The sequence below is a fragment of the Miscanthus floridulus genome, chromosome 10 (genome assembly GCF_019320115.1).
Source record: "Miscanthus floridulus cultivar M001 chromosome 10, ASM1932011v1, whole genome shotgun sequence".
Classification (NCBI taxonomy): Eukaryota; Viridiplantae; Streptophyta; class Magnoliopsida; order Poales; family Poaceae; genus Miscanthus; species Miscanthus floridulus.
Window position 1 is genome coordinate 33,218,986 of NC_089589.1, and position 25,453 is coordinate 33,244,438.

The 25,453-nt window shown below is 44.5% G+C and overlaps 2 protein-coding genes across 2 annotated transcripts; one reads left to right on the forward strand and one right to left on the reverse strand.

Moving 5' to 3' along the window:
* Positions 1–10,710: 10,710 nt before the first annotated feature.
* LOC136488369 (OBERON-like protein) lies at positions 10,711–12,106 on the reverse strand. Its single transcript, XM_066485328.1, has 2 exons — positions 12,041–12,106; positions 10,711–11,778 (listed from the first exon to the last, which is right to left on the reverse strand). The coding sequence occupies exons 1-2, from the start codon at positions 12,104–12,106 to the stop codon at positions 10,711–10,713; spliced, it is 1,134 nt and encodes a 377-aa protein (XP_066341425.1).
* Positions 12,107–12,136: 30 nt separating this feature from the next.
* LOC136488370 (protein FAR1-RELATED SEQUENCE 5-like) lies at positions 12,137–14,452 on the forward strand. Its single transcript, XM_066485329.1, has 3 exons — positions 12,137–12,916; positions 13,698–13,907; positions 14,420–14,452. Exons 1-3 carry the CDS (start codon positions 12,137–12,139, stop codon positions 14,450–14,452), a joined length of 1,023 nt encoding a protein of 340 aa, XP_066341426.1.
* Positions 14,453–25,453: the final 11,001 nt, after the last annotated feature.

Here is a 25,453-nt window from a genome sequence, read left to right on the forward strand (position 1 = left end):
ACACTCTCTGGTTAGTGATACCTTTATACTAGTACTCCCTACCTCTGAGAAAAATGCCATTCTAGAGTAGTATCTAGTCAAAGCATTTTAACTTTGACTAAGTTTATATAAAAAAAAGTAAAAAAAAAATTATGATACCAAATAAGTGTTAATAGACTTATCATGGAATATATTTACATAGTTTATCTGTTTGGTGTCATAAATATTGATACTCTTTCCTATAAATTTAGTTAGCTAGTTTGGCTAAAAAAAAGTTTTAGCTAGTTTGGCTAGAAATAGAATCAGCATTGCTTTGGGGGTTCAGAACTCCGGATCCCCACTCCCTCACGTGCAGGCAAGGCGGTAGTGGCCGCCTTATCCCTGTTACTCGTTCAGACCTCCAATATCTCCTTAGAAATCCGGGTTTTGACCATGACCGTTCGAAACCTACTGGATTTTGGTACTTTCTGGTCGAAAAGCCGATGCCGGTAAGCCTCCGGTGGTCCAGTGGCCCTCCAAGGCTGCAGTCATGCTTGTGTCTGTGTTTACCCTTCGCTGCGATTTCTGGCAAACCAAGTACCGCACATGCAAATAATTAACCATCATGGTGTATGATTAGCTGGCTTGCACTACTACAGGAATCAATTTGCGCAGCGTGGCCAAAATGCGCTCCGTGGCGGGCACCTCTTTTGCCCGCCACGGTTAACCGGTGGCCGGCCAACGAGGCCGGCCACCGAGACGCCCGCTGCGGGAAATTGGTTTACCGCGGCGGGCCACCTTACCTGCCCGCCGCAGGAAATAGTTATTTACCGCGGCGGGCGGTATGAATCGCCCGCCGCGGTTAATACGATTTACCATGGCGGGCTCTTTAAACTGTCTGCCGCGATAAATAGTTGATTTACCGAGGCGGACGTTTTATCTTGCTCGCCGCGGTAAAGCCTGCACAAATACACAGCACAAACCCTTCATCTTCTCCACGGGTCTTCCTCTCTCAAAACTCATGGGGGGAGCTTTGCCCTAAAATTTGAGGAAACTTTTGATTTGAGTTGAAGGGCTTGGATTTGAGGGAGGAGGACATCATAAGAGGTTCATAAAGGCTCTCCCTCTCTCCTTCCATCCTCTCTCTCTATTTTCATCACCTAGAGTTCTCTCTAGATCTAGATCTAGATCTAGATCTAGATCTAGATCTAGATCTAGATCAATTTTAATGGAAAAAATGATGTCATGTATTTCTTTAACTTTAGATTCATCATAGATGCATGCTTCATCTTTCACATCATCATTTCCTCTCTTTTTCATGATTTTGGACATAAAAATCATCAATTTCTCCTAATTCTTCTTTATTTAATGTTGATTGTGATGGATAATGTTCGTAGATATGATGGATAGATCGGAATGGATGTACCGGATCGATCGAGTGAATGATCCACGGTACCTCTTTGAATTAAGGAAGTTTATTGCGGCTGGTAAAGCTCACCGTGAGAGACTGAAGCGGATGACAACCATATGTCCATGTTCTCGTTGCAAGAACCTGAAAGCCCACCGAGACAGCGAGGTGCAAACTCATTTGATCATGTATGGTTTCGTCGAGGGCTACACAGTCTGGACATTTCACGGCGAAAGAGTTGGTGCGAGTGGCGGTGCATCTGGAGTGAGCTCTTTGACGCCGACGATGACAGCACCACCGGTGAATAAAGATCCTTCAGCAGCAGCTGCGCCAGCCGACAGTGACAACAGTTGTCGTGATTACATCACGGTGGATGATCTAATGCAAGACATGGCCGACGAAGCCGGCGACGGTGGTGATGGTCAGGATACTGTGAGCCAACCCGAGGATGTGCAGCTTGTTGAAGATCTAGTCAAACACTTCGATGAAGACGATGTTGTGTTGGGTTGCCCAAAGTGGTTGGAGAATTTCAGAGAGTTGAAGCAGGCGGCAGTTGATCCTCTCTATAAGGACGGCGGCGATTGTCCGAAGGAGTGCACGGCGCTCCGTTTTAACCTCCATATGTTGATGTTGAAGGCTCGTCATGGTTGGTCTGACACTAGCTTCAATGAGTTGTTAAGCTACCTTGCCACCACGTACCCAACGGCTAACAAGGTGCCCGCCAATACTTATCGGGCCAAGAAGCTGATCCGGCCAGTGGCGATGAAGCTTACAAAGTTTGATGCATGCCCTAACCACTGCATCCTGTATCGGGGCAATGAGTATGAGAATTTGATGAGTTGTCCGCACTGCGGCTTTAGTCGGTACAAGAAAAATGCTGGTTGTCGCGTGGATGCAGAAGACGAGGGAGGCTTGCAGGGTGGTCGGAAGAAGAACAAGAAGGGGGCAAAGAAGAGCAGTGCGGCCAAACAGATCTCGGCTCAGCAGGACGATGAAGAAGAGGGTTACACGCACAGAAAAAGTCCAGCACTGTCGGTGTGGTACCTGCCCGTGACCGATCGTCTGCGTGCAATATTCGGGAACCCGGACGATGCCAAGCTCATGTCCTGGCATGCATCAACTGACCGCCTGAAAGACGATGGCAAGCTACGGCACCCATCCGATAGCAAGTAGTGGAAGGATTTCGACGAGGCCTACCCGGAGTTTGGCAAGGAGCCCAGGCATGTTAGGTTCGCGCTGAGTACCGACGGGATGAACCCGTTCGGTGAGCTTAGTAGCTCGCACAGCACTTGGCCCGTCGTGCTCACCATGTACAACCTACCTCCCCATCTATGTCAGAAGCATAGGTACCTTATGCTGACCATGCTTATCTCCGGACTGAAGCAGCCCGGCAACGATATAGATGTGTTCCTGGAGCCGTTCATGGAGGAAATGAAGATACTATTTGATGTTGGGGTCCAGATGGTGGATGCATCCCGCAAGGAGAAGTTCACACTAAAAGCAATCATCTTTGTCACCATCACCGATTACCCCGGTCTCTTCTCACTGTCGGGGCAGATCAAAGGGAAGACCGGCTGCGTAATTTGCATCGACGAGACCTGCTACACTTACCTTAAGGGATCCAATAAGATGGTGTACACGAGGCACAGACGGTTCCTCACCAAAAATCACAGGTATAGAAGAAGTATTATGAACAAATACTTTGACAATCAGGACGAGCCGCAGCGTGATCAAACGACATAGACTAGTTGGGGGACAAAGGTGTATGAGATGGTCAAGGACATGGATCAGGTGGAGTTTGGAAAGAAGAAGAAGCCACCTGAAGATGGGCCCAAGCAAACAAGGAAGCGAAAGCAGGACCAGACGGAGGAAGTCCCCGCCACCATTCCTTTCAAGAAGAAGTCAATTTTCTTCAAGTACCTGTCGTATTGGAAAACACTGAATACACCCCATGCCATCGACTGCATGCACCTAGAGAAAAATGTCTTCGAAAGCACGATCGGTGTCCTGCTGGACATCAAGGGCAAGACAAAGGATGGTATCAAGTCATGGACGGATCTTGTCAATCTAGGCATCAGGCCGGACCTTAACCCGGGACCGCCTCAGAACGGTAAAGTCGATATCCCGGGTGCGGCCTACAACCTAACGCAAGACGAGAGGACGGCTTTTCTTAAGTTGCTTAGGGGTATCAAGGTGCCAACTGGTTTCTCTTCCAACATCAAGAGCCTGGTCTCCATGAAAGACCTCATAATGACCGGCTACAACTCACACGACTGCCACGTCATGCTGACGGTGTTCCTACCAATTGCGATTAGGGCTATCCGTCCAGAGTACGTGAAGATGGTCATCACACGGATGTCATACTTCTTTAACCGCATCACCCAGAAGGTCATTGATAAGGCTGAGCTGCCTGCCCTGAAGGAGTTCATCGCGGAGACCCTTTGCTAGCTCGAGATGTGCTTTCCACCATCTTACTTTGATATTATGCCACACCTAATGATCCATATGGTCGATCAGATCCATCAACTGGGCCCCGTGTATCTACACCAGATGTGGACGTACGAGCGGTTCATGTCCACCCTCAACAGATACGTCCATAACCACGCTTACCTGGAGGGCTCTATGATCGAGGCATACACAACGGAGGAGGCCGTGAACTGGTGTATGAGGTACATAAGAGATGGGAGGGTGATTGGGCTGCCTGTCCATCACCACGAAGGCAAAACCTCAGGGATGGGGTGCACAGGCCGAAAAGTACGCACCGATGTGGCAAACCGAATGGTGCAAGAAGCTCATTACAGCATCCTTCATCAGTTAGTGAGCATGGAGAAATACATTGAAAAGCACCTGGAAGAGATCCGCGCCGCTAATGACGGGCAGCGCACGGAGGCATGGGTCCAGAACCATCATAAGAACAATTTCATAGAGTGGCTCAAAGAGCAACACATACCCCTTCAAAGATGCCCTGATGAAGATACGGAGACCGTTAAGAGGCTTGTGTTAGGCCCATCCAGCCAAATCACCACGTGGCAAGGGTATGACGTCTAGGGCTACAGGTTCCACACGAAAGACAAGGACAAGAAGAGCTCGGCACAGAACTGTGGTGTTCGATACGAGGGCGAAGAAGAGTCCATGGGCTAGAGGAGGCAATACTATGGGCAAGTCGAAGAAATATGGGAACTTGACTACGGCCAAAACCTACGCATAACCGTCTTTCCGTTGCCAGTGGGTCAAACCGAATGCGGTTGCAGTGGACAGTTATGGGCTAACCACCGTGGACCTCAAAAGTATCGGCTACAAAGATGACCCATGGGTACTAGCAACCAATGTCGCGCAAGTGGCCTACTATATATATGCAGAGGACCCAAAAAGGCATGTGGTTGTGTCCGGAAAGCAGCGGATTGTGGGAGCTGATGGGGTGCAGAGTCCCGAACAATACAACAACTACGCAGAGCTCGAGCTTTTTACCGATCATCCAAAGAAGATCAAGGCTGTCGAGGACCGATTCAACAAGTCCAGGATGATGCCCTGGGCCCGCCCCGACGGTGAGAAGAGGATGGTGAAAGCACCTGCACCAAAATGATATATGTATCCCAGAAACATATATGTAACTTATTGTAGTGGACTCCATTCAAGACAAGTTGTAACTTATTATTAATATCATGGAACCATATGTATGCATCATATATTTTGTTGTGTTGTTTTTTTCTTTTTCATATTATGTGATCTATGTTCAAACAAATGAAACAAGCTTGTATATATATACTCCTCTATAGCTAACTACTCCTCCAACTATGACTCTACTACTACTCTACTCCTCTAACTACTACTCTACTACTCCAACTATGTACTACTCTACTACTACTACTCCAAACTATACTACTATCTACTACTACTATACATACTCCTCTATAGCTAACTATCTAGTATATATACTGCTCTACCTAAGGGAAAAATAAGATTCCAGATTGAAAAAGGGTAAAATAAGATTTCAGATTGAAAAATATTAACCGTGACGGGCGTTCTAAGGAGCCCGCCGCGGTAAATATTAACCGTGATGGGCGTTATAAGGAGCCCGCCGCGGTAAATATTAACTGTGACGGGCGTTCTAAGGAGCCCACCGCGGTAAATATTAACCGTGACGGGCGTTATAAGGAGCCCACCGCGGTAAATGATGCCTTATATATACTCCGCCACCTCCCCCAAATCGGTTCAAAAACCACCGCGCCGTTGCCAACGAAGGGCTGCCCAAAAACCACCGCGCCGCCGCGCCATTGCCGCCGCCGTGCACCTCCATCATCGCCCCTGCCCTCCGCGCCGTGGTGCCCTCGTCCTCCTTCCGTGCACACGCACCCGCGCCGTGGTGCCTTTGGACGTCGACGGGAACGCGGGCCAGAACCCTAGGCCCATCCTCTGCCGCCGCCATCGCCATTCGCTGCATCCGTCGCCGTCCTCCTCCTCCGGGGCCGGTGTGCTCTCTGCGTGGGCACCGTGTACCTCCGTCCGCGTCCCCGCGCCAGTGTGCTATCCTCCCCCGTCTCCCGTCCCCGTCCCCGTCTCCGTCCACCTCTCCGTCTCCGCAGTCATCCGCGGCCCCGCGCCGTCCTCTACGGCGGCCTAACCCTAGCGCCGCCAGCTCCGCAGCCGAGCCCCAAGGAGACCGCCCGGTAATGTGCCAATTGCTCCCCTAATCCCTCCTATGGAGCAATGCCAACTATGGATGTTCTTCTTCGATTTTAGTTTTCCTGAGCAATGCCAACTATTGCTGCCTATGATGCAATTCTGTTTATTGAGCACTTGATGCCACTGCCTATGATGGCACATGTTGAGATGAATTTGGAAGAAAAAATACTAAATGCTGCCTATGATGTGATTCTTGTTAACTGAGCACTAGATATATATGATGCCACTGCCTATATGTCCTTTGCTGGATCTGCACCTTTCAAAGATTTCAACCAAGACCAGATCCCTGCCAACTATGCTGCCGTGATACTTACATGGTATGCGACCGAATATGAAGAATTTGAAATGGAATATCCAAATGCAGAAGGGGTAACGATCCTTGCAGCTACCTTGGGTTCCGAAGTCCTGTGGAACAAGGATGACATAGAGATCATTCTCTCGACGCCGACTTCTACGCTGACGGCGACACCAGCATCACAACCATCCGTTGTCGGATCTTGTCCCCCCGATGATCCGGATCACGACGACGGCGATGACGAAGGCAATGGCGGGGATGACAAGGGAAGGAACTCACCCCGAGGCACAAGCCCTCACCCTCGTTCTCCTCCTCCAACAACAAGTCCACCTCCACCTCCCGGTAGTCCATCTAAGGGCACGAGCAAAGCACCGGGAGGCACAAGCCCTCACCCTCGTTCTCCTCCTCTAACAACAAGTCCACCTCCAGCTCCCGGCAGTCTGTCTAAGGGCACGAGCAAAGCACCAGGAGGCACAAGCCCTCACCCTCGTTCTCCTCCTCCAACAACAAGTCCACCTCCACCTCCCGGCAGTCCGTCTAAGGGCACAAACAAAGCACCGGGAGGCACAAGCCCTCACCCTCGTTCTCCTCCTCCAACAACAAGTCCACCTCCACCTCTCGGTAGTCCGTCTAAGGGCACGAGCAAAGGACCAGGAGGCACGGAGGAACCGGGGGCAAAGACACCGCCTGCTGCCATTGCGAGCACAAGCCACTGTCCTCCACCGCCGGCGAAGACTAAAGGCGACCAAGGGTAGCTCACATACTCACTTGAGTTCGAAAGGTATGGTAGCGGCGAGCATAATTTGCTAATAACTTTTCTTTGCCATAATATGGTACTAACATTTCTATCCCAGGCCGAGATCACTTTTCCATCTATTTCCTGAATCGGATGACTGCCCCGGCAATTACGAGCATGGGAAGTTCATGATAACCAAGGCCCAACTCATCGACGAGGAAAGGTGGGAGACAAGGAGGTTTCATCTCTGGTACATGGAAGCGGCAAAAGCTGGCCTGCATGGTTTTCTAGTCAAGGTTGTGGCGGAGTACTTCCACTTGCCCGGCAACGATGTAGAACTCCCCGTGGACTTCCACGACATGTACAGACTACTGCAGGAACAAGACCTTGACATCGCCCAAGTCACCTTGTTCTCTATGTAAGTGCTAAATTGCGAGTTTCACATATCACCTGCCTTTGAATCGGTCAAGACTACTTATATATGCCACGATGGCTTGTCCTTGCAGGTTGATGGCCTATATATCCAAGGAACTAAAACTTGATGTTATCTATCTATCTCCAATGCATATTGCTCAAAGAATCATCATTGGTTACCACCTAGATGACAATCATCCAACCATGAAAGACTTGACCAAGCGACAGAGAGAGACGCATAGGAAGAAACTGATGGACAATGAGAAGTTGAACATTTCAAGATACATACTAGGAGCAATGAAGAAGATCAGGGGAAATGGGTGTATCCTAGCTGCCTACCACTTTGGGTAAGTCGAAGACATGCCTGTAGATATAAGTGGGTAGCTAGCTAGTATTATTATTTCTCGTCGTAACCTGTATTTTGTTTCAATGGCACAGCCAAGGCCTCGAGGGTCACTGGGTTGCATTTATCATCTACCCTCAGGATGGCAGGGCCTGCGTATTTGATTCGTTGACAGTGCCAAACTTAAAAGGGTACAAGGCCTTTGAAGATTGCCTCAGAGTGTAAGTAACTGAACTGTCTTCTCATATGCGTTCTAATGCCCTGCCTAATACTAGTAAATTTCGTATAGCGCTTATAAGGAGTACGTGAAGGATCCTGAATGCTATGATCGAAGAACAGAGAAATTTAAGGCTAAGCATAAGAACCGCATCAAAATCAGACGCAACTTTCCGGTAAGTATTTGAAAGGTTTAATTGTGCTTTCGGTTCATATGCGTTCTAATGCCTATGTTGTAATGCTTGCGTATCGATCATGCAGTGTGCCAAACAACCGGTAGGATCACAAACCTGTGGCTTCTACGCATGTGAGTTCCTGAGGGTGTGCAAGCAGTATAGCAGCAGTTGGAGGGTGCTCAAGAATGGATTGAACTGGTCGAGAGACATGTAGAGCATCCAATACAGCTTCAAGCAGACAAAGGCGGACATATGTAAGTTTGTCTTAGACAAATATGTGCTTGAAGGGGGCACGTTCTTCCATGAGAACAGCCCGCTAGCGATTTTACCGGAGTACGAGAGGCTGAGGAAATGGCCCACGATGATGCGTCCGCAGGATTACACCTTAGCGCATGTATAACGACTTTAATATGTAAATGTAATGAATTAACGATGAAAAGAACGACGAAATGAATGTATATATATGTATATTATCTCATGTGTAATGCCTGCATACTTTTTAAGTTTAATCTGTGAAATATGGATGTGATTTGGATTTGAATTTGAATTTATATGCATGCTGTATTTTATTTGAATTTATATGCCTGCTGTATTTTTTTTAATTCAGGAAATAATTTACCGAGGCGGGCAAATAATAAAGCCCGCCACGGCTAATACACATAACCGCGGCGGGCCACAAAATGTGTCCGCCGCGGTAAAATAATTTACCGCGGCGGGCGGTGTAACGTGCCCGCCGTGGTAAAAGTATATTTACCGCAGCAGGCACGTTACGCCGCCCGCCGCGGTAAATCGGTTAACCGCGGCGGGCAAAGCCGCCCGCCGCGGTTAAGCCACGATTTACCGTGGCCTCTAGGCCGCGGCGGACGGCTTTGCCCACCGCGGGAAACCCAAATCGTCCGCCTCCAGTAAAGTTTGTGTAGTAGTGTTGTGCCCTGTTCGCTTGGCTGATAAGCCATGGCTAAAAGTACTGTTGGCTGATTTGTTGTGGAAGAAAAATATTGTTCGTTGGCTGAAAAAGTACGGCTTATAAGCCAAGCGAGCAGGGCGTTGATGCATGCCCACAGTTCATCAGTTCATGCATGGTCAAGTGCTATCGTTTGTTGTGTTTTTACTTTGTTTCATTCATGGGCAGTAGTGTCATACAATGCTAATCTTTCACCTTGTTCAGTGTTGACGCCAACTGGGAAAATCTTGGCCGCCAAGAGACCTACCTACTGGAAGCGTGGAGTCCACGCCATCCAGGAACACTAACGCAGCCTCCAAGTTTCGACTAGAGCAAAGATTCGGTTGTTGGAGCATGGGCATGGCGCATTGCTTGGCAATCACTGTCATTAAATTCCTTTGCACGTACTTTGCTCCAAAATAAATTAACTTTCTATGTTTATCCTAAATCAAACTATCTCAGTTTTAACTATAAACTTATAGAAAAGTGAACCAATATTTATGGGTAATGACAATAAATTAGTATCAATACAAACATGAAACCTTTTACAGTACTTGAAATTGCCTCGCGTTGCCTCCCATTGCCTCCATAAAATATTAATTATCATCATAAAGGGTATGTTGGTCATTTCATGTGCCTATCACTACTCGCCGCGCCCCCTCCCCGATCCGCGCCCGACGCCGTCGTCCCGACTCGCCCTCGCACTCGGCATCGCCCGACGCCCCGACCCTACACGCGCTATCGCGTTCACCAAAGCCGCCACCGCCGCCGCCGCCCTCGCACGGCACCGTGCCGGCCTGCCATCGCCCGCACTGCCCTGCTCTTACCCTAGCGACCGCTGCCCTGCTCTCTCCCTCCCTCTAGCAGCCGCCGGAGCCTCGTCGCGACGGCGGCCCAGCCGCGCCGCTGCTCCTGCCCCCAGCGCGAGGGCCGCGGTGGTCGCCTCTGTCGCCGCCTTCGTCGAGTCCGCTGGATTCCCGCGCGCCCTCGCCGCCCTCCAGTCCGAGGCCAGCCTCGAGGTACCAACTCCCCTGTAATCCGATCACATGATGAAACCTCGAATCAATTTGGTTTGTGTTCACTCTGATTCCATTCACTACACTTTGACTAATAATAGAAAGTGTTATATATTACGGAAGTATGTTTCATGATAAATGCAGACATGCAGTAACATCAACCTCATGTTATCAATCTATATAACTATTTGGTCAATGATGGCCAAAGCTAAAAAAAAGTTTGACCTTGGACAAAGATAAATGGACTTATATTTGGGATCCGAAGGAGTAAACAATTTTCATAGTCAACAGGGTGCCATGAAACAGTAACTAAGCAGACTTAGAAATAAGAAGCTAACAGGTAACAAGTCAAATGCAAACTTATGTTTCAGCAAGGGAAAATAGTTTGTCTTAGTAAAAGGCACGTGTGTTTTTCTAAGAGCTTAGGAGTGTGGGTGTGTGTTGTAAGGGCTCTTGCCCCCTTTTCTTCTTAATATAAAGATACGCAGCTCTCCCGCGAGTTTGAGAAAAAAAAATAGACTTTCAGCCAGGGAAAATAGACGGAGTGAGTGACTGACCTTGGAGTGCTTGTAGTATCACCCTAGGATTGATGGAATCAGCTGGAGCATTCCTCAGCCTTTCAATCAGATCTAGACACTTCCTAAACAACACTCTCCCTTTTGCATCCTCACTTAAACGGAATATCTTACAAACAAACTCAAGCTCACGTAACAAAGCATCCCTATCCCAACCAGGAGCACATTGTTGGAAGACATCCTTAACCCAACCAAGAAGCTCTGAGGTTCTCTGGCAAGCCCAGCACCTAAAAAGCATTTCAGCATGACCAATGCTGCTTTTCACTGATTGTCCCATTCCTATCTGACCATTGTGAATTGCACAATCTGTATGTGTCCAGTGAGAGCAGAAATCACAACCAATCCAACAGCATGTATTGACCTCAAAATCAAACTTGTTGCAGATCACACACATGCACAGGTTGCAAAAGCCATTCCTGCTAGCACACACATTGCATCTGCACTCCTCAGCAGGGAGAGCACTCTGGCAAGCAATGTTCCGGCACCTCTTGTACAAGAAGACCTCCACCAAGCGATTGTGTGGAATGGTAACGCTGGGGTGCAGAAAGGCCTGTATCCCAGTCTTGATTGCAACAAGGATCTCAAGCTGAACATGGTGCGCCACTGAAAGCATGGATGGTGTCAAATCATCCCTGTCCTGCACAAGCTTCTGCAAGTACAAGAACTCCTCGATGTGGTGAGAACCTCCAGTGCCCTCCAGAATCGACCTGAGCTCATTCTTGACCTCCTCCAGGTGCTCCTCCGGCATCACCTTCATCTTCTCTGCGACCAGATCAACCCTCTCCCGTGCAACCTCCCGCAGAAGCATCCCACCCACACGGGAGGAGGGTCCGCGGATAATCTGCAGCTTGGATACACCATTCGCCACCTCCTTCTCCTTCTCTGCCGCCTTACTCACGACACCACTGGCAGCTACCCCACCGTTGCTCTGGTTCGGCTCAGCAGGCCATGTGTCCTTGGAACTGGCGCTCTCAGTGGTGGAGTCATGTCCTGGGTCTGAGTTTGAACCAGGCTCCTGCACGTTATGTAATTAACATAGCTATTGCTTTTCCTCCAGTTGTGGATTCACTTGGTGTTAGTGAAGCTTATTGATGTTTTAGTTACGTGATTATCTTTCCCTCTTGTCGGGGTTGTCTTGTATTATTTTTGGATATAATAGGTCACTGCTCATGCACCTTGGCTGGTTTCTGTTACACCTTGGTGGAGCTTATTTCTGTTACACCTTGGCTGGTTCCAAGTTTCTAAATGCATATAAACATAGGCTGCTGTTTTAGAACATGGCAGGCTGCTGAAATTTGAAACTTCAAGTGCAAAGTGAATTTCAATAATGAAAACCTGTGCATCCGAATGAAAGCTTCATTTTTCAGGAGGAAATGTCGGATGATGATTCTTTGCTGGAGTACAGTGAAATTGTTATGAAGATGTTTGGCAATGAGGACGACGGATTTGAGTTTTATAACAACTACGCTTATGAGAAAGGATTTAGTGTGAGAAAGGAATACTGCAAGTGGGACAACGGCCACAATGCGAAGACCCTTCGGAAGTTTGTTTGCAGCTGTGAAGGTTTCCGCGCAGAGAAGGAGGTGAGGAGGGAGATCAAGAAGCGGAGGCCGCAGAATATCACTCGTTGTGGATGCTGTGCTCAACTTGTGATTGCACAGGATCCGAACACAGGGCAGTGGTATGTGAAGGATTTCATCGACGAGCACAACCATCCGATGACGGAACCAGACCTTGCTTGCTTTCTGCGTTCACATAGAAGAATCAGCGATGATCAGAAAGCAGAGATTGTGCAGCTGCAGATTTCTGGGATCCGCAAACACCAGATAATGGATATTATGGTTAGGCGGTACGGTGTGTATGATAAGGTTGGATTTACATCAAGGGACCTTTACAATTTCTGCCATCGCAACAAGGCGGAGACACTTTCCGGTGGTGATGCTCGAACAATCATCAGTTACATGACAGAATCGAAACGTAGAGATCCTGATTTCTTTTTCCAGTACAAGACTGATGGGAGAGGGCACCTGACGGGACTGCTCTGGTGTGACTTTCAATGTCAGATGGATTATAGAGCGTTTGGTGATGTCGTAGTGTTTGATGGCACGTACAAAACGAATCGATACAACCTGGCCCTTGTTCCTTTTGTTGGGGTGAATCACCATAAAAGCACGGTTCTTTTTGCCTATGGAATTCTTTCTCACGAGGATACCGAGTCGTATGTGTGGCTGCTTAGGTCATTCTGTGATGCCATGATTCAGAAGCATCCGGTTTCTGTGATCACCGATGGAGACCGTGCTATGTAGAAAGCAATCAGTATTGTGTGGCTGAATTCATCGCATAGGCTATGCGTATGGCATATTGAGGTGTGCATTGCGCGTAATCTTCACACCCAGGATCTGAAGGATATGGTTAGGGGTTTTCTTTATAATTGTTGCTCCATAGAAAAGATTGAGAGGAAATGGATAGCATTCTTGGCAAAGGAGAAAGTTACAGATAAGGACTCGTGGCTATACCAAATGTATGAGATGAGGGAAATCTGGTGTGCGGCGTATCATGCTGGTAAGTGCTACTTAGGACTGAGGAGCAACTAGTGTAGTGAGAGCCTACACTCTAGGATTCAGTTTAATCTAGCAACCAGCACCACGCCAACAGGTCGTCGATGCTGGTAAGTGCTTGCGTGAACGGAGGATGTGATCTTCCTATCAAAAGGCCCAGGTCACCCAACGAGGTATGTCTGTGGAACGACGAATTTTTAGAGATCTGTTTGTAGTTGAATTGGAAACACCTATGCCTGTTTGTTTCTATGCAATCGAGTCCATAGCTCATGCATGCATATTTCTATGCAATTTTTTTCCAGTGCTAATGAGTGTTTGGTCTGGTTCCACGAGGGATAGATGCATTGGCTCTTTTATATGATCCATTATATTTCAGGTGTGCAATCATGAATTCTGCCCTGACGATGGCCGATGCAATAAGTATCTGTGCCGCAACTGCAAGAACAATGTCTCTCCATGCCTAAATCCTGTCGGTGGCATCGACGACCTGTTGGCGTGGTGCTGCAACTGCTGGAGCCATGAGATCCGTAGATGCTTGAATGGGTGTCAGGACTGGAGTGATGAGGAGGACGTGTCAGACCACCAGGTATCTTCTTGCACGGCTGCATGTAATTTGTACTACACAACCCACTTCATTTGACATGTATTATTTTTGACGGATTCCATACTTACACGATGACACAGCCCTTAATTGAAAATCAGTCTTACTGAGTATGGGCTGTCAATAGACAAAAGAAGGTCGATGCCATGAAAAACAGCCTCGAGCACCAAGGAAAGATGATAGACGACATGTCTAAGATTATCGGGGATCTCAGAAGGAAGGTCGAAGCCAACCTTGGCAAGATTTAAAAACCATGTCAATATATTGTAGTTTTATTGTAGTTCGAATAGAGTGATTTCTTGAACTATTTTGCCAAGTCGACACTATTTTGCCTGTGTGCACCCAAGATTACACCTTATTAGGCATGCACTGTCGTTAAACCATGTGTGACTTCTTCAGCATGATGGTTCCATCTTATGGTAGAGTCAACTCAGTATGTGGAAGTAATTTTGTCATCAACATCTATTTTGCTTCTGACTCAAATTTACTTTTTTTAGGTACACACAGAACTAGATTTGGCTGTTACATAATTATTGTGCAAATTTCAATGTGACTTACTGTATGCTATATTTGCAAAATAAGATTGAATGCAACTTGGCTTATTAACAAGTAACATGTTGCTCGGATTATTGCCGCACAAAGAATAGTTGGTGGTTCATTTTCTGGCTGCAGGTTCAGAAAAGGTTTGGGGCACTTATGAGGAAGAGGAAGGGTCCAAGGGCCTTTACTGAACATGGTGAGAAAGTGAAAAATCCTCATATATGCTGTCAGTTTCATCGCACATACCATTCAGAATGAAAATTTTGCACGCAATAACTCTAGGGAAATAGGGAGCATACGAAAGAATATCGAAACAACAAGAGTTAGAGCGGAAGCACCAACACAAAGAAAAGAAGAAAGTGAAGAAAGTAAGTGCAGCAACGCAAAATAGATGACCTGTTGCCTGTTGCTAAGTCCTGCTTTCCTTTTGAAATAACTGACAGTCCCGTGGGGGTTTGAGAATTAGTACAATTTATACCCACTTGATTTCAGAGAGAACAGACAGCCCAACATGAGCCTGAGGACATGGACCCTGACATTCTGCCATGATGGGTTTTGGTGGGTTTGGTTCCTCAAAGAAGTGAGTGCTCAGCGTTGGTGGCATCTCTTAGGTGACCTTCACCTCTGAAGATATTGTTTAACACCATAAACACGTGGGCTACAAATATAATCGGCATCTCTTTGGTTACATTTATCGTTGAAGGCATGGTCCAACACCATAAACACATTCGCTGCAAAAATAATCATTTTTTTATAGAACCATGGTAAGATTTGTATGTGCCGGATGCAAGGATGCTGCACTGGATCTGTGATAAGCTTGAAAAGTTCCTTTGTGCATCAAGTTCATTGTCAAATCGAGCATCTAAGAGTGTTTTGTAACCTATTTATTACTTATGATGTCCTGTCATAGAAAGCTCTGGGCTGCAGTACCATCGGAATGTACCCTTTTCATAATTCGTAATATGAAATAGAATGGGGACTATCTATAGAGGGCCTGCTTGGTTGCAATCCAATCTTTGCCAAACCAAAATATGGGCAAGTTTAAAAATTTGGCACTCAATTGGTGTGGTGCCATTCCGAATTTTTGGCAAGACAACATTTTCTCTCTTGTTTTTAGCAAACCAAATACCAACCTTCATTGCCTTGCCAAAATATTGGCTTACCCTAAAATTGGTGTACCCATGTTTTGACTTGCTCTAAATTTGGTTTGGCAAAAATTGGCTTGCAACCAAGCAGGCCCATAATTTCTTGTCCATAACTGATTATTTTTTGTTGCTCTTGTTTTGCATTTTACTTGTGTTTTAGCTTGCACTATAGGGTGCCAACTTTGAACGTCTAAATGGGAAACTTCCTGACGGACAGAAATGACATTGTATATATATTGTGCAGTAAAAGGTCTTCTCAACATTCGACAGAAGTCACCTGTTCTGTTCCTGCCCCTTCACCGGCTTCTGGCAGATCATGCAGCCCTTGCCCTCTTGGCCCCAGCACAGCACCATTGATGGATTCACCTTGGCCTTCACAGCTAAACTCTGAGTTCTGACTAGTCTTCATCGTTCCTGCTCATGTTTGGTGCTCTCCGCTCTTGCATAGTTGATGTAAAACAACCTAAATCTTGTCTTGACCCCTCTCTATTTATCATTGTCCTATACTCCTACAAAGTCAAACTTTTCAACTTTGACCAAATACATATAAGAAAACATTATAGTGCATAATTAGTATCGTTAGTTGAATCGCTGGATATATTTTCATAATAACCTTATTTGGAGATTTAAATGTTGTTAATCTTCTCTATAAACCTAGTCAAATTTTAAAAAAAGTTTGACCAATATGAATCTCGTAGTGACACTCTTTTTGGTAGTCAATGGAATTAACTGAGAGTTAATGTGAAACCAAGTGTGTTCTGTTGATTCAGAAAAGAAAAGTTAACCGATTCAGCTTCAGATGTCAGAATCTATAAAGCTCTGAGGAAACTTAGGCAAAATTATGCGACTCGGTTTCCATCACAAACCGAACTCATGTTATCCTCTAGTCTCAGAGGGAAGGGGATTGGAGTAATGGAGTCCCAAGTTGGACAGAGTGTGCACCTTAAGGATGTAGCTGCAATTTAAAGCGGGGAAGAAATTTAAAGTGGGGAAGAAATTTAAAGCGGGGAAGAAAAGCTTGACAGTTTCTTGTTACTGACAGGGGTTCATTTTTACGATTTTTGTCACCCTGACGTGGCCATTTTTGCTATGATGCAGTTTCATTCAGATGCTATAAGTCTATGCTGTTTCGCTCTGAGGCTACCCCTTATTTTGCGCCACAGCGAGTGCTGCCCTGATTTAAGCAGCGATGGTAACATGTGCCGTGTGCCCATAAGCTCTTGTTGCCTGCATATATGTCAAATTAGTTGTTTGTTTGAACCAAGAATGCCCAGTGCTAGTAAACTGGTTGAAAATCGTTACCCCCCTGCTTTGCTTAAATCAGTCCCACACTCACCCTTAGCTTGCCATTACAATGACATCGAGCATGGGAAAATTTATGTAACCAACGATTCTATATGCATACATAAATTTAGAAACACCGGTGTCAGAGACGAGATATACTCCTGGACAGATACCAGATGGCTCACTTTTCAGTTCATCATAACAAAGAATGTTAAATAAGAGACAGAGTTCATCAGAAAAGGTTGGCATGGTTGAACCAGGAGATAGAAAGTGGTGTAGAAGTGTTGTGCTTAGCTTTTAATGTTGTACAAGTGTTACCAGACAAAACAAGACTAAAACCGGCCTCACTTTATAGTTTTATAATCGCTATCACCACCGATCATTTAAGCAAAGGCAACTAGCTCTGAAATGCCAAAGTAACTACTCCTATGTCCTTGACACTAAATGACAAAATATCAGCCCCTTCTGCAAGGGAAAACTTCTCTTAAAATTTGCAATGATTAAAAAGAAGCTGACTGCTCCTTCCATTGAAGCAGATATGGTGGATGTGAGTTCTGTCAGGACACAAATAATAGACATCATGTACCAGAAAGGAAAATCTAACCGAGACAATTGCTGCACTAAACCATTTGCCTATCCAAAGAAATGCATGTTGCAGATCTGAACAGGTATTCATCCTTACAAATAAAAATCATCAATGCATATACTCACACTAGCTTTGCCGCTATACCATTAGGTTAGTTAAGTTAAATATAAGCAAAGCCTTCTTAAACAGGTAGTGCTCCAAAGCTTTTGAAGCTAATATAGAGAAAAACTTGCCTAGAAGAACAGAAATGCAAGCACTAATGTGTTGAATGACATGTCAATCCTGCCCAATGTTACAAATGCTCCAACCAAGCCACCAGAAATTCTGCAAACTATGAAAGTCAAAGTTGAACCGGCTGACAGAACTATAGTTGTATTAGTAGCTCTTCATACTTCTTTTCACAAAACTCAAAATTACACATGATGGCTGTGTCAAAGTAAAAACCTAAGTCCAAGAACATTTAATTCAAGCTCATATCTGCAAATGAGATTTGTCAATAAATAATTCACTAACTAAAGAGAGCATACTTGACAGTTTCTAACCTAGTATACGAAAACCATCAATCCTGTAAGACCATACCCCTTTTGCCAATTGGAAACAAGCATTGTATGCTATGATGAACACACAATTGCAAGTGATTTGTATGAACTACTCTAGTAGTTATGATATTCTCTGAACTAAGAATCAAAAGACATGAACTTGCAGCAGCGAGAAACCAACCTGGTGAAAGGTCCTAATGGCTAGAGGGGGGTGAATAACCTAATAAATTTTTTACAACAACACTTAACAAAATGGTTAGATAATTATGAGGCGAAGCAAGTGTTGCGCTAGCCTACTCAAAATGCAAGCCACCTACCACAATTCTAGTTTAGATAGTGTCTATTCACACAATAGCTATGACACTATCCTATGTTAGTGTGCTCTCAAAGGCTAACTAAAGAGCCACACCAACCAAGCAAGCAAGCTCTCACAACTAGCTACACTAAAGAGCTTGTCAACTAGTTTGCGGTAAAGTAAAGAGAGTGATCAAGAAGGTTATACCGCCGTGTAGATGAAGAACCAATCAATCACAAAGATAAATAATAATGAAGACCAATCACCTCGGAATCAATGATGAACACAATGATTTTTACCGAGGTTCACTTGCTTGCCGGCAAGCTAGTCCTCGTTGTGGCGATTCACTCACTTGGAGGTTCACGCGCTAATTGGCATCACACGCCAAACCCTCAATAGGGTGCCGCACAACCAACACAAGATGAGGATCACACAAGCCACGGGCAATCCACTAAAGTACCTTTTGGCGCTCTGCCGGGGAAAGGTCAAGAACCCCTCACAATCACCACGATCGGAGCCGGAGACAATCACCACCCTCCGCTCAACGATCCTCGCTGCTCCAAGCCATCTAAGTGGCGGCAACCACCAAGAGTAACAAGCGAAATTCGCAGCGAACCATGAACACCAAGTGCCTCTAGATGCAATCACTCAAGCAATGCACTTGGATCACTCCCAATCTCACTATGATGATGAATCAATGATGGAGATGAGTGGGAGGGCTTTGGCTAAGCTCACAAGGTTGCTATGTCAATGCAAATGGCCAAGAGAGTGAGCTTGAACCGGCTATAGGGCTTAAATAGAAGCCCTCACGAAATAGAGCCGTTGTACCCCTTCACTGGGCACTGATCGGGGTGACCGGACGCTGCTCCTCAGCGTCCGGTCGCCCGATGGCGGCCACGTGTCTCCTGTGTTCAACGGTGAACGTTTGATCTCAACGGTCGACATGTTGACCGGACGCTCCGACAGAGCTGACCGAACACTGGACCCTCAGCGTCCGGTCGTTTACAGTAAGGGTCCAAAACATGTTTTTGCCGACCAGACGCATCCGGTCATGCTTGACCGGACATAGCCCAGCGTCCGGTGCTTAACCCTAATCACTGTGCCGACCGACCACTCGACCGGACGTAGCCCTTCAGCGTCCGTTCGTAGAGCGACCCAGCGTCCGGTCAGTTGACCGACGCCAGCATCATTGCGACCAACTCCCTTTCACTTCTAACTTCTCCACCCTTGCTCAAATGTGCCAACCACCAAGTGTATCACCTTGTGCACATTTGTTAGCATATTTTCACAAACATTTTCAAGGATGTTAGTTCTCCACTAGATCCTAAATGCATATGGAATGAGTTAGAGCATCTAGTGGCACTTTGATAACCGCATTCCGATACGAGTTCCACTCCTCTCAATAGTACGGCTATCAATCCTAAATGTGATCACACTCTCTAAGTGTCTTGATCACCAAAATAAAATAGCTCCTACAAATTATACCTTTGCCTTGAGCTTTTTGTTTTTCTCTTTCTTCTTTTCAAGTTTAAGCCCTTGATCATCACCATGCCATCACCATTGTCATGCTATGATCTTCATTGGCTTCTCCACTTGAAGTGTGCTACCTATCTCATGATCACTTGATAAACTAGGTTAGCACTTAGGGTTTCATCAATTCACCAAAACCAAACTAGAGCTTTCAATCTCCCCCTTTTTGGTAATTGATGACAACCCTTATACAAAGATATGAATTAAAATTCAATTGAATCCATGTTGCTTGTCCAAGCATATTTACCATGTGTAAAAAGATATAGATAAGTTTCATGAACCCCAAATGGTAGCAATTGCTCCCCCTATATATGTGCTAAGAGTTTGGATTGAATCTTGCACATATGCTTAGATAGGAAATATAGGAGTCAATGTCTACCACATGATGCTAAGGTATAAAAGATGGACCTTTGAAGTGTGATACCAATCGGAGTGCACCATTATACCATCCTTGGCACCATGGTTAGTTTAATACCACTTGGAAAACACTTGGAAATAAAATCATTAGATATCCTATGCATGCTAGTTTTTTATTTCATCATTCAAACCGACAACTAGCACACAACACAAGCATAGATATGGAATTTTAAGACTTGTGCCATGCAAGCAAACATATGAAATGCACATTCAAATGCACCATACAAGTTCATGAGCTTGCTCCCCCTACTTGTGTGCTCAAAATTTTAGTTGATCACTTTCCATATATCAAGTCATATATCAAGATATCTTTATGTTTCTCTCCCTTTATGATGTTTCTCCCCCTTTTTCACTATCTTTACTACTATCTTTGTTTCTCTCCCCATTTGCCATCAATGACCACAAAGGTTCAAAATATAGATAGTATTACATGTAGGGTCGAGATTATCAATGTCAATCAATGGGGTGAGGATCATTTTCCCAAATTTGGTCTAGTCTAGATTATTTACCAAAGATATTTAACTCGATTTGATCCAAGGACAAGCTTCTTCACACCTCCAAATAAGGGTTATCTTGTACCATGTTGAGTTAAATACTTATAGCTCATTTTTCTAGATTAAACACTAGGTTTACAAGCCCACAAACATGTCATATGCTACCACTAGATCAAATCAAGCATAGAAGCAATAGTGATATCATATAAACATCAAAATCATTTGATTTTCATGAATGAGCCTAATAAAATAGAACCACTTGAAAGGTCCTAATAAAATTGAGAATGTGACTAGATGCACTAATCATGTCCTTAGCAAAGATGTATGTCATGCCAATCAACTTTTACCTTGGATTGCTCAAAGGAGAGGCATGTCATATAAGTGGGGGTGCATCAACACATATTTGAGAAATCCAATATGTTCAACTCATTCCTTAGCTTGCAAAACCTTTTCTCATCCAATGCCTTGGTGAATATGTCGGCAAGTTGATCTTCGGTGCCTACACTCTCAATGCAAATGTCCCCTTTTTGTTGGTGATCTCTTATGAAATGGTGGCGGACATCAATGTACTTTGTTCTTGCATGTTGAACCGGATTATTGGTCAACTTGATTGCACTCTCATTGTCACATAGCAATGGCACTTTCTTGAACTTGATTCCAAAGTCACTCAAAGTGGCCTTCATCCAAAGTATTTATGCACAACAACTATCGACGGATATGTATTCGGCTTCGGCGGTTGATAATGCAACACTATTTTGCTTCTTAGATGACCATGAAACAAGTGATCTTCCCAACAATTGACATGTGCCCAAGGTGCTCTTCCTTTCAACCTTGCATCCTGCCTAATCCGAGTCGGAGTAACCAACTAGCTCAAACTTTGCTCCTTTGGGATACCACAAACCAACATTTGGTGTATGCTTCAAGTACCTCAATATCCTCTTTGTAGCTTTCAAATGACTTTCTCTTGGTGAGGCTTGAAATCTTGCACACATGCATACACTAAACATGACATCCGGCCTTGATGCGGTCACATAGAGTAGGCTTCCAATCATAGACCGATACAATTTTTGATCCACCATATTTCCACTTGCATCACTATCCAAGTTGCCATTTGTCCCCATTGGTGTGCTAATGACTTTGCTATTAATCATGCCAAACTTCTTGATCATGTCCTTGATGTACTTGCCTTGACTCACAAATGTACCATTCTTTAATTGCTTGATTTAAAGACCAAGGAAGTAACTCAACTCTCCAATCATGGACATCTCAAACTCATTGGCCATCAACTTTCCAAATTCATCACAAAAGTCTTGATTGGTTGATCCAAATATGATATCATCAACATAGATTTGCAACACAAACAAGTCTTTTCCAATCTTCTTGATGAAAAGAGTGGTGTCAACCTTGCCCATTGTGAACCCTTTAGAGAGTAGGAAATCCCTCAATCTCTCATACCATGCTCTAGGTGCTTGCTTTAAGCCATACAATGCTTTCTTTAACTTGTACACATGGTTGGGCTTCTTGTCATCTTCAAAACCGGGAGGTTGCTCAACATATACTTCTTCATTGATGTAGCCATTGAGAAATGCACTCTTAACATCCATTTGATAGAGCTTGATGTTGTGGGCACAAGCATAGGCTAGCAAGATTCTTATTGCTTCTAATCTAGCAACCGGGGCATATGTTTCTCCAAAGTCAAGACCTTCAACTTGAGTATAGCCTTGTGCTACCAATCTTGCTTTGTTCCATACTACTATCCCATCTTGATCTTGCTTGTTTCTAAAGACCCATTTGGTTCCAATCATATTGTGTCCCTTTGGTCTCTCTACTAATTCCCATACTTGATTTCTTGTGAAGTTATTTAATTCTTCATGCATAACATTCACCCAATCAACATCCTTCAAAGCTTCATCTATCTTCTTTGGTTCAATGGATGACACAAATGAGAAGTGTTCACAAAATGATGCCAATCTTGATCTTGTTTGTACACCTCTTGAAATATCATCAATGATAGTGTCCAATGGATGATCTCTTGTAATATTGGTTGGTTGGAGGATTGGAACTTGATTGCTTGCACTTGCTTGATCATTAGGTTGAGATGATGTACTAGTCACTTGATCTTGATCAATATCATGAGAGTCACTTGCACTAGCTTGATTTGTATCATCTTGCTCATTTGAGTTAGAGAGTACTTGCACTTGATCATCTTCATCATCATTTACTTGCCTAGGCCTTAATTCACCAATATCCATGTTCTTCATGGCATTTGAAAGTTGAATGTCTCTAACATCTTCCAAGTTTTCATTATCTACTTGTGAACCCTTGGTTTCATCAAATTCAACATCATGAACTTCCTCAAGAGTACCACTATCCAAATTCCAAACTCTATATGCTTTGCTTATAGTGGAATAGCCAAGTAGGAATCCTTCATCACATTTCTTGTCAAACTTGCCCAATCTAGTGCCTTTCTTCAAGATATAGCATTTGCAACCAAAGACCCGAAAATATGCAATGTTGGGCTTTCTACCATTCAAGAGCTCATATGGTGTCTTCTCTTTCAATCGGTGACAATAGAGGCGGTTGCTACAATAGCAAGTCGTGTTGATAGCTTCGGCCCAAAAAGATTGACTCACATTGTACTCACTAAGCATAGACCTTGCCATATCGATGAGTGTTCTATTCTTTCTCTCAACAAGGCTATTTGATTGGGGTGTGTACTTGGCCAAGAATTGATGTCTAATTCTAAATTCATCACATAACTCATCAATTCTAGTGTTCTTGAACTCACTACCATTGTCACTCCTAACTCTCTTGATGGTTGTTTCAAACTCAATGTGAATGCCCTTGACAAATGATTTGAATGTTGCAAACATATCACTTTTGTCCACTAGAAAGAATACCCATGTGTATCTAGTGTAGTCATCCACTATCACAAAGCCATATTTGTTTCCACCGATACTAGTGTATTGTGTTGGCCCAAACAAATCCATGTGCAATAACTCAAATGCTTTACTAGTGCTCATCATGCTTTTCTTAGGATGGGTGTTTCCAACTTGTTTGCCGGCTTGACAAAAGCTACAAAGCTTATCCTTTTTAAACACAACATCTTTCAAGCCTTTAACTAAGTCATGCTTAACCAATCTATTCAATTGTTTCATTCCAACATGACCAAGCCTTCTATGCCATAACCAACCCATGCTAGACTTAGTGAACAAGCATGTAGATAATCTAGCTTCACTAGCATTGAAATCAACCAAGTATAGATTCTCATATCTAAAGCCTTTGAAGATCAAGTTAGAGCCATCTACACTTATGATTTCTACATCATCTACCCCAAATATGTATTTGAATCCAAGATCACACGATTGAGCCACGGATAGCAAATTGAAATTCAAGCTCTCTACTAACAACACATTGGATATGCTCATGTCATTGGATATTGCAATCTTACCAAGCCCCTTGACCTTGCCTTTGCCATTGTCACCAAATGTGATACTATCATAATCATCATTGCCATTGGTGTTGATTGAGTTGAACATTCTTGCATCACCGGTCATGTGTTGAGTGCACCCACTATCAAGAACCCAATACCTTCCTCCGGCTTTATAATTAACCTACAAAAGAAGATCAATTCCTTTTAGATACCCAAACTTGCTTGGGTCCTTGAAGGTTAGTCACTAGGCTCTTTGGTACCCAAATGGCTTTCTTCTTTGAGCCCATCCATGGTTTACCAATGAACTTAGCATTCACACCATTTGTACCCTTAGTAAGCATATAGCATGAATAAAGCTTTATGAAGGATACATTAGCATTTTTGCTCTTGTTTTTGCATTCTTGCTCTTTGTGACCCACTTGCTTGCAACTAGTGCAAAAACGACCATTGTTCTTCACAAAACTAGTCTTGTGAGGAGCAAAGGCCGCTTTGCCTTTCTTGGGAGTATAGCCCAATCCCTCTTTGTAGAGAGAAGCTCTTTGGCTACCCAAGCACATAAGCAAGCGGTCCTCACCACCATAAGCCTTAGCTAAGGTGTGAGTGAGCTTAGTGACCTCCTTCTTGAGGTTCTCATTCTCAACCACTAGTGAGGTGTCACAAGTGAGACCATCACTACTAGATGAGGTAGAAGTGGAAGTGCTACAAGAAGGGTTAGTAGGAGCAACAATGATAGGCATAGATAGTGATTCATCAATTATATCACAAGTTAAACCTACATCACAAGTTTCAACATGCTTCTTTTTATCTTGTTCATTAAGCAAAGTGGAATAAGCCTTTTCAAGCCTTTTGTGAGCCTTGCCAAGCTTCTCATGGGCTTCCTCTAGCTTCTCATGAGTTGCTTTGAGCTCATCAAGGGCTTGCTTAAGGGCTTTTACCTCCTTATTCAAGCTCTTGCATTCCCTTCTCTTAATGTCAAAGTGTTCTTTAGCATCTTCTAGCATGTCAAATAATTCATCCTTAGTAGGTTCATCATCATCACTATCACTATCATTTTTATTTTCATGTTCATTATCATCAACATGTTCTTCATCACTTTCATCATCACAAGATTATACCTTAGTGGCCTTAGCCATGAAGCATGATGAAGATTCGAAAAGAGAAGGCTTCTCATTGATGGCAATGCTTGCAAGAACCTTCTTCTTGGTGGTCTTGTGATCATCACTATCATCATCATCATCACTTGAGGAAGCATCACTATCCCAAGTGAC